Genomic DNA, 10,575 nt, shown 5'->3' with positions numbered 1-10,575 from the left:
TCCAGGAAAGTCTGGATGGCAACCGATGTGACGCTGGAGAGACAGCTCTCTCTCCAGCTCTCTCCAGTTTAGTTCATGGTTTCGGAAGACATACTATAGTCTGTCGTTTTTCATAATTTTGGAGGATTTAAAAATAAAATAAAATCATGAAAAAACGACAAGCCATAGTTCATGGTTTCGGAAGACAGACTATAGTCTGTCGTTTTTCATGATTTTGGAGGATTCAAAAAATAAATAAAAGCATGAAAAAAGGACATGCTATAGTTCATGGTTTCGGAAGGCATACTATAGTCTGTCCCCCCAGTGTCCCCCCAGTGCCTCCCCAGTGCCTCCCCAGTTCCCCCCCAGTGTCCCCCAGTGTCCCCCCAGAAAAAACGCCATGCTATAGTTCATGGTTTCGGAAGACATACTATAGTCTGTCGTTTTTTCATGATTTTGGAGGATTAAAAAATCATCAAAAAACGACATGCTATAGTTCATGGTTTCGGAAGACAGACTATAGTCTGTCGTTTTTCATGATTTTGGAGGATTCAAAAAATAAATAAAAGCATGAAAAAAGGACATGCTATAGTTCATGGTTTCAGAAGGCATACTATAGTCTGTCCCCCCAGTGTCCCCCCAGTGCCTCCCCAGTGTCTCCCCAGTGCCCCCTCAGTGCCTCCCCAGTTCCCCCCCAGTGTCCCCCCCAGTGTCCCCCCAGAAAAAACGCCATGCTATAGTTCATAGTTTCGGAAGACAGACTATAGTCTGTCGTTTTCATGATTTTGGAGGATTAAAAAAAACAAAAAAATCGTGAAAAAACTACCTATAGTTTATGGTTTCGGAAGACAGACTATAGTCTGTCGTTTTTCATGATTTTGGAGGATTAAAAAAATAAAAGCATGAAAAAACATGCTATAGTTTCGGAAGGCATACTATAGTCTGTACACACACACACACACACACACACACACACACACACACACACACACACACACACACACACACACACACACACACACACACACACACACACACACACACACACACACACACACACACACACACACACACACACACACACACACACACACACACACACACACACACACACACACACACACACACACACACACACACACACACACACACACACACACACACACACACACACACACACACTTTTTTTTCCTCCACTAGTTGGAAGAAACACACCATTGGGAAGGTTTAAGGGATTTATTGACAGTAAAGAAATGAAAGAATGAAATCGGGCGTGTAGGTTCCAGGGGGGGGGGGGGGGGGGGTGTCTTTGGGGAGGAGGTCGTATGGCGTTCGTCTAATGGCGCATGAACGGTCACCCCCAGCAGGAACCTCAGAAATGGGAGAGGGGGAGAAAGTAGGAGAGTTGTTTTGTTTGTTCCACTTTAGCAAAGTGAATGTACTTGTATTTCTAGTGCCGATAAGCTCCTTTGAGGGGAGCAGGGAAAGGAGCTACTATGGAGGTGAAAGGGGTGGGATGCGAGAAGCCTGTAGGAAAGTCAAAAAGTGGCTAGTGTGCGACGCAGCGAGGCGGGCGAAACGTGGAGGATTCTGGGTGGTACTGGGCATGTATAAATAGGGACAGGTAGATTGACATGGAGGGCGGAGAGTGGCGTAAAGGGCAGGGTCAATGTGTGTTTCTCCACCTCCTGAACATCTGTTGTGCCAACTCAATATAAAACAGGAATATTGTATAGCCAACTAAACATGTTGACACTGTTTAGTTGACTATTAGTTTACTCATGCTGGGGCTTTGGTAAATTGGTTACCAGCTAGTACATGATTATTTGCCTGCTGTATAATGCTCAGTACAGCATTGAGAATGTTTATTTTGAAGGAAGTCATTGAGAATATTTTGTTGTGTAAGCTTTGACTTAAAAAAGGGGAGATGTGTTCATATCATTTTTTGTGAACATTTGGGGCAGAGGTTTTGCTCTGGCCTCCAGGAATTGTGCATGCTCAGTTTCACGGTTGATCCGGCCAACAGTGCCGGAGATTAGCGGTACGCAGATGGACGGACGGTCTCCACCTGTAGCTGGGTTAACAACGACATCATAGGTTACACAATGTTAGACAATACACTTGCAGGTCAAATACAACAGAATATATATCAACCCATTTTTGTTCAGCTTTGCACACACATAGTATAATACTCACATTGATCCATTTTACATGCCTACACGTTACTGGGGAGGCCACTCCCCAAACAATTCAGGACCGGTAAACATCCACATAACAGCACCAAAAGTGCCACTGCAGTCCTGACAATATAAAAACATAATCATTGTAGACCATACAAGATAGCAGTAAAAGCAAAGATGCAATACATCCAGCAAACAGGCTTACCAATTGACAGGTTGGCACTCAACATCCCCCTCTCAACAACATGCTACCAGCAATGTTGTGAGGCCCCACAGATTTCAGACCTGTTACCTGCCTGTTCAGAAAGGCTTTAAATACTCTGGTCACTTATGATGTCATTTTACCTCTGCCTCCCTCGGGCTACACTATACCCAGTGAAATAACAAATTAATAAAATGATTGAAACATGGGAATAGGATGCATTTGAAGCAAGTTCACACAAAAGTCTCCATCAACCCCATAGCTAATTAGCTGCTTATGGAAGTATGTGTAATTTCACTTTGATGTTCCTTGGTAAAGCAGCAACAAGTCAGGATGGAGCATTGTTGTTGTTTTATATTATTATGGTTAAGTTTATGCATAGGTTTGGTGTGGTTAGGGTAAGGAATTTAAGGATATGATGAGAGCTTTCATACATGCACAGTGAATGCTGGCCTATCTTTAGTATGAGCTAAGAATAGCAAAATGGCTGATGTGTGATGGCGAATAGTTTTCTCTGTATTCTGTGGTAGGTATGTAGGTACTGCAGGCCTTATCAATTACACTATACATAACCAACCATAATTTAACAGCAAATGGTGGCAATGAGGATGGCTGCACAGTACAGTACAAATGAAAACGGCCTTCAGCTTATAGCCTATTCTGTACATAAACATGTTTATGGTTCCCAGTGCACTGTTGTGTTTTGATAACCTTTCCGTAGTCCCCCTCACAGAACAGCCCCCGGAAACGCCACTTGGTTGGTTTACATAAATCCATGTGCACTGGCACACACACACACACACACACACACACACACACACACACACACACACACACACACACACACACACACACACACACACACACACACACACACACACACACACACACACACACACACACACACACACAAATACACTAACAGGGCTATAGGAAGCGGGGTATGAGACAACAATCAGAGGGATGGCGAGTGACCAGAAGAGATGACTTGTAATCACTGTGGCCGGCCGCAGACAGACTCGTAGAGGAAGCCTCGTCATGGGAATGACTGGTGGGTTCCGAGGAGAGGAGGGGCTTATCAGATCTCATCTGAACTCTGTTAAATTAGCCTTTTTAATTTACTCCTCGTCTTTTCTCTCACATTTAATTTTGGTCATTTGCATTTCGAGTCTTATGTAAACAAACTAAAACTATTTAGTCTGACATTTGTGCTACAGTAGAAAGTCCTAAAAACTACACCTGCAAAGCAGATGTATGCTAAATTAATTTATTACAAAAATAAATGTTTTACATGGACTACTAGAATACAAAAACTGCACAAGCCTTAGTGCAGCCAAAAATGAACTACACTGTTGACCTTTTCATTGCTTCATTAGCCTAGCAGAAATAAACACAGAAGTGTGTTTATGGGCCTGTGTTGCATCGATTGAGGCGCACAATGCATTTCTACAAGTGGAACCTATCTTTCACATCAGGGGCCACACACAGTGGCATTGCGCTGCGGGCTGTTTGTGTCGGTCTCTGTCGCCTCACAGGAGACCCTCCAATTGCCCAGTTAAGGGCCCTACCAAATACACATCACGGAAGCAATTTATGGCTATTATAGAACATTATAGATTACATCTACAACGTTGTTGACTAAATGTCTCCTGCGTGGCCTGCAGAAATTGTAGGTAGAATTTTGACAACACGCCCCAAAGACTTAATCCTAAAGAGGAAATAAAACAAAGATGTAAAGAAGCTTGTTTGTTTGTGTTGGATTAGTGTAAGTATTGTAAACCAGATTAGGCTATAAAAAGAAACAAAACAAAACATGAAGTCAACACTTTTTAGCCTGAACTTTTTGGACCACCCAGAATCAAAGAGAGAGAGAGAGAGATAGAGAGAGAGAGAGAGAGAGAGAGAGAGAGAGAGAGAGAGAGAGAGTTAGAGAGAGAGAGAGAGAGAGAGAGAGAGAGAGAGAGAGAGATTTTGGTCTTGGTCTAGTTACCGAATGCTCACGCCCTGGGTTCAGACGTTCAAGCAGCCTCTGTTTGCTGGCCAAATAATTGAGTGCCTTATCGGCTCAGTGCTACCTGGGGACCAACCGTGGATGAGGAGAGAGGGAGAGGGGGGGCTCTTAGGGACCTGTGATCACCACTAAGGGGCGAGATAAAGACCTCATTCTGACTAGCAACCTCAACAAGGATAGTATGGTAGAATGGTAGACTTGACTCACAGTAGACAAGTAGTAGTATTTTGGTCATAATATTTGAGGTGCTAAATGTTGCCCCTGTATTTGGGTTAGATGAATTAAGATTTGTGAGCCTAAAGCTTGAAGTGCAGATAATGTTCGATAACTCCCAGTATCCATACAACTGTTTTAACTACGATGGAGATGGTTACCCCTCCTCTAGTACAGATGAAGACAAGAAAATGTGCAGACCCGCGTACAGGTAGGATATTCTTTCATTAATCGTACTGTAAATATACTGTATATACATTACACACACACACACACACACACACACACACACACACACACACACACAGTATATTACTGTATAATATTGGCTACTTTGGTTTAAAAAAAAAGTAAAGTTATTCACCATATCCAATCAAATACATAATAGGCTATAAGATATATTTTGGACTTTTTGAAAGTCAGTGAAGACAAAACAATCATACGGTATGCGGTATCTCAATTTGAAGGTTTGTGATTTATAATTATAATTTAGCGACTTACAAGTGCAAGATCTGTAGACTACTAATACTTGGCATTTGTGAACAAATATAAGTACGTAGATAATTGCATATTACAACTAACGAACATCCATCTGCACTATACATAACATTTTTCTAATTGTAAGACAGACTTTAAATTATTTTATTCACATGACATGAGTTTAGAGTCATGTGAATAAAATAATTTCAAAAATGTTTTAAATATTTTAGGTATTACGTTTAGAGTCTAAACGTAATACCTAAAATATTTAAAACATTTTTAAAATGATTTATAAAATATTATTAACACGTATTTAGTACTCTCACAGACTCACACCAATAATTAATAATGTGACAAATAGCCTACTGTACATACAATCATCACAATTGTTCCATATAAACTGTATATGATATAATATATTCAATATTCTGTATAGATCATCTGTATAATATCTAATCAAACTGTGTGTCTCTCTGTCAGCTACATTGCTCTGATCGCCATGGCTATACAACAGAGCCCAGAGCAACGGGTCACTTTGTCTGGTATATATGAGTTTATCATGAAGAGGTTCCCTTACTACAGATCCAACCAGAGAGCCTGGCAGAACTCTATACGTCACAACCTCTCTCTCAACAGCTGCTTCATCAAGGTATACCAATAGACACAAAGACGAAGGAAATTGCATTTGTAATGATCATTTAAACTTCTTTAGTTTATAAAATAATTTAAGACATTAGGAATTGTAAAATGCTGACATCTGGGATATCTAAAAATGTAATGTAGTACAGTAGCTGTTTTATGTATTTATGTCTTCATTATTTGGAGTCTTTATATTCATTCTCAGATTGATGCATTATGTTTTATATGAAACAATAATATATCAAACATACAAAGATATATATATATATATGTTATATATATATATCTTTGTATGTTATCTTTGTACATATATATATGTTAACTTTATATAGAATGAACATCAAGAAATATAGAATATGAATCTTTTATTATTCAATTCCTTTATTTCTTTTGATGACAGGTTCCACGAACTGAGGGCAATGAGAAGGGTAAAGGAAACTACTGGACCTTTGCCACAGGCTGTGAGTCCATGCTTGATCTATTTGAAAATGGCAACTTTAGGCGTCGTAGGCGCCGGAGGAACGTGAAAATAGGATTCCGGGACTCCGGGTCGGAGCCGTCCTTTCATGCCTTGGACAGTCACAGGAATCAGCTCAGACCCTCGGCCCGATCCCTTGAGCCTGATCCAGTACTGTGCCCGCTAAACCCAGACAGACGAGTGGTGCCACAGCCGAGCCCGATCAACATTCTAAACCCTGGTCAGGGAAAACCAGAACCGGAAATCAAGTTCAGTATCGACTACATCCTATCCACTCCGGATCCTCCATTGCCCCTGCCAGGCTTTAGACCACCCCATGGTAACATACACATGGGCCCCACTGGGCCCCCCATACATGTGCTGGAGCCCCAGCATCTTAATCTGCACTTCTGGACTTTGTGAGAGGAGAGTAAACTAGAATAAACTCAGTGTTGTTCCTTTATTGAATTCTGCGACTGAAATTGGGAAATGAAGACAGCCAAAGACTTGTGATTCCTCAAAGGGAATTGTATTGACTTGAATATGTATTGATGAACAATACAGAGGTACAGTATTATATGTGACAATATGAAGATGGGTAAAAAGAGAAAGAAGAAAAAAAACAAAAAACAAACATCATATTAAAGACAATATTTACCCAGATAGGAATTTGTGTAAATGAAAAATGTTAATATTGCATTCCCAAATTCAGATTCATTATTATATTTTGAGTGTTCTGGTGCCAGTGTTTATATTATTGTTAATATATCTCAGTATATCTGTGGTCGGATGTATATTATGTGGTAGATTTCCATTAAAAGCTGTAATGATTTTAATATTGGTGTACCGTGTTGAGAATGAGGATACGTTGATCTAATCAACAGATTACAAAAGTAGAACTTGCTCTACAGAGCCAAAAGCTGTAAGTAGTGGAACAAAAACATTAAGCTTGGCTCCTGTTCTGCCAAAAGTGTTGTTGGTTATCATGGCTACATACACGGCAATATCCGGAATGTTGTTAATTTCACTTTGAAATTATGTAAACTGACCCCCAGCAGGCATCCATTTGTTAAATTAACACTTAGTATTGTGATGGGTATAATTTAGCATTTCGGGTTAGTGTGAAATATAAACCCAAGTTACGGCCAATGATTTTTCAATCACACAGAAATCAGATATTGCTTTTGTAGGGCAGAATATCCCAGTGGTTTTCCTTATCAACAAAACTTTGAGCATTTTGTTACACTCTGAGATTACAAGTGCAGTAATTAAATGTAATGTAAAAACTATAGATTTATGATATAATGGCAGATTACTCTTCTTTTTTTACTGTTTATTCTGACTATGCCATGGAAATATCCGACAAGCAATTCTGTCAAAACATGCTGTTGTTCTCTGCTCAATTATGTTGGATTTAAATCAACACAGAACCACCTCTCCTCAGACTTGGCTAATTTTTCCTATTGACCTTTTCAAATCCTGCTTGATTGACATGCTTAAATTCTAATCCCCCCACCATTATAATATATCATATTCATAAACTCTGGAGTTATAAAGAAACATCGGTCTGGCTAACATTTATTTTCCTGTACAAGGGAGATCAATCACGGCATGTTCTTGTGCTGTTGAAGGGACATTTTTCAATTTAACCTTTATATTATGCCTTGACTACATCAGAAAAGGGGTTTCAACACGCTTAACATGAGTGGCATTTAATATAGCATAACACTTGCAAGGTGAGGCCGAGATGTGACCCTATTTAAATACAGGGGGCCCTTGCCTTGCCTTAACAGCACTGCCACCCCTCCCCCTGAAGTCCCTTGACGCAATTATAATTAAACACACCTTATGCCTCCTTGCAAATGCCCCTCATTGATCTGTGGGTTTTTAACATTCATATGTGAACTGCCCCTCCAGCTAACGTCTGCAGCCGCACACACGTTTATGGATCAGCAAGTTTCCATTAACAAAGTCGTTGATGTTGAATAGAAAGCTGCTGGTGCTGCCATGCTGTGGTTATATTTGGGTAAATTAACTTAGCATAAAGTGCTCCGAGGCTGTGTGTGTGCGTGTGTGTATGTGTGTGTGTGTGGTGTGCGTCTGTGTGTGTGTGTGTGTGTGTGTGTGGGGGGTGGGGGTGGGGGGGGGACTGTAGGTTCAGGCAACAAAACCCATGCAGGCCCCCAAAAAAGTAAATGCACATATTTTGTTGTCAATGAATATAACACACATTGCTACTGGCTCTGTGTTCCTCTGGATGCCCTGTATTAAATTACTGTTACAAATTCAAACAATCTGTTGTTTGACCCTTTCTCCATTTCAATTTATTTATTTATCTTCACACTTGGACAGAAATGTTTTCTAATTACTCGAGGACTTCCACAATAACATTTCACCTGTTTAGAGAAAGCAATTTCCCATTGGTGGGAATATGGAAATGTGTTTTGTTTGAGAGATTGATAACTTCATTATGTTTATGCTTCTCAGCATGAGCTCCTTTGTCGGAGCCAGCGTCAGAATGTGCCGCTCTGGGCGAGAACGTGTGGAACTGGAGTTAGAGGAAATTGGGAAACCATTGATCTGCAACGTTAATAACAGGTAAATCATAAACACAAATAGGTCATTTAATCTTGAGCTTTTGTTTAGTAATTGGATTTCACTTAGGCCGTGACTGGGATTATAAGGATGAGGTTAATTATTAGTGTAATGTTGTGTTCTAATGAGAGCAGTACTGTATCTGTTTGTTTGGTTTATGAGGAAGGCTGTGTAATTCCTCTGTGCTTAACTAACAACTGGCTATTTCCTTGAGCTGTGGTTTCATGCAGGGCTGGACATAGGCTACTTTAGAATGGGGCTGCCAGCCGTTCACGATGTAAGATTACAAGATGCACAGTAATATCCTGATTGTTAATCATGTGTTCACTCTCAGTTACAAATGGACACATTAGCACTGACGAATTTTACTGTGTGCTTCTAAGCACATGCATACAGACAAGCCTGCACTGAAATTATTTCAGCTAATGAAGTTCGGTGAAATAGCCTTGGGGCTTTGACATACACACGTCTCTGCCCTTTTGCCATTTGAAGTCCCCATCGCTTCCTCCATGTGCAAAGCAGATAGCTGCTGGGGCCCATCCGTCGAGGTTATAGGGTGAAATATGCCACTGTTTTTAAATGGCTTTCAAAATAGAAATAGAAAGAGAGAAAAATCAACACACTGTGTCAATCAATGCCACTTGTGTGGACATGTTTACATTTAGATTTGATTTGCAGTTGGTATCCTTAGGCCCGTCTCGGTCTGCCATGAGGATGTCCCTATAAGGAAGGCCTGGAAGTAGCGACATTCAAATGAAAATATGACTCGGAAATCTGTGTTCCATTTGTATCGGCTCCCGTCTGGTAAACAATACTGTAATAATGGCTAAGTGGAACAGAATGGTGGTCGAGTAAGTCTCAGAGCAGCACCAGTCATTTTAGTTTATGCCAGCTAAAGACACTGAAGTATCCCATTGGTTGACACTTTATAATTTAGGTCAGCCTGTTCTCAAGAATACACAGTAAAACCCAGAGCGTTAACCCTGAAAATGTTAAACTGGACCCTAACTGGTCCGCTCCCGATTTCAATGTGTATTATTTAAATTTAAACAATGGTGCTGACCCTTCAACTCCTTACCATGTTGGGGATGAAGACATGGATAGAACGCTACTATTATGGGGAGTCTGGGGACTGCCCTTAAATCAGACCTCCCGACGGGAGGCTCCCGTTAGTCTGACCTGTGCTGCGGGTTACAAAATAAATCACCCAATGCTTTCTGTGAGGTTATGTGGTTTGGGATAATGTTAGTAATGGTCAATGGTCAACGGACTAATGGGAGGTCGAACCACTATATGGTTGCATTTGCATTAGTGTCTACTAAATGGTATCTATGGCTGCATTTGTTGGTGTCGTCTCGAAACACTTTAATACATGTAAAAAATGTCTGTCATAGAATTTGATTTAGCAGGAGAGATCAGACCACTGTGCTATAGGTTAACTCTGTCTGTACAAGTAACCTTTTTTGGCATTCTTTTCAACTCCCTCGTTGAAGATCCCACTCTTGTTGTGTTGCAGCCAAGTTCTGTGTTGCAGAGCAGAAACATTGCACAGCGTACACAAACATGCAATGCAACTACAATGCACAACAGCACTGGCCAATGGTTAGTCTTGGATTCTGAAGATGCTTGGTTGTTCAGATTTGTCGATACTTGGTCCAGTGGTTATGCTGGGAGGATATTTCATTGTGTTTTGCATTAATTGAATCTAGACTCATATCACTAAAAAGTCTACTCTTTTAGGGAGACGATTTATACAGTGTTTTATGGGCTAGGACCTTATGGGCTGAACTTGACCTCTGATACTTGTATCATCATGTTG

General features: G+C 40.6%; 1 protein-coding gene and 1 long non-coding RNA gene across 2 annotated transcripts; one reads left to right on the top strand and one right to left on the bottom strand.

The window, feature by feature from the left end:
* Positions 1-1,360: 1,360 nt before the first annotated feature.
* LOC306915210 lies at positions 1,361-2,429 on the bottom strand. Its single transcript, XR_013788777.1, has 3 exons — positions 2,365-2,429; positions 2,176-2,279; positions 1,361-2,053 (listed from the first exon to the last, which is right to left on the bottom strand). It is a non-coding gene; the product is annotated as an uncharacterized lncRNA (long non-coding RNA).
* A 2,251-nt stretch (positions 2,430-4,680) lies between these two features.
* foxl3 (forkhead box L3) lies at positions 4,681-7,018 on the top strand. The gene is made up of 3 exons (XM_079493105.1): positions 4,681-4,796; positions 5,546-5,714; positions 6,105-7,018. Exons 1-3 carry the CDS (start codon positions 4,690-4,692, stop codon positions 6,582-6,584), a joined length of 756 nt encoding a protein of 251 aa, XP_079349231.1. The 5' UTR covers positions 4,681-4,689; the 3' UTR covers positions 6,585-7,018.
* Positions 7,019-10,575: the final 3,557 nt, after the last annotated feature.

Source organism: Electrona antarctica (assembly GCF_951216825.1).
Source record: "Electrona antarctica genome assembly, chromosome: 22".
NCBI classification, from domain to species: Eukaryota; Metazoa; Chordata; class Actinopteri; order Myctophiformes; family Myctophidae; genus Electrona; species Electrona antarctica.
Note: the sequence above shows the minus strand (reverse complement) of the source record. Positions and strands in the feature narration are given on the sequence as shown.

Coding starts and splice junctions, on each gene's coding strand:
- foxl3 (XM_079493105.1), top strand. CDS start 4,690: ATGTTCGATAACTCCCAGTATCCATACAACTGTTTTAACTACGATGGA. Junction 4,797..5,545: donor ATGTGCAGACCCGCGTACAG/GTAGGATATTCT, acceptor TCTCTCTGTCAG/CTACATTGCTCTGATCGCCA. Junction 5,715..6,104: donor TCAACAGCTGCTTCATCAAG/GTATACCAATAG, acceptor TTTTGATGACAG/GTTCCACGAACTGAGGGCAA.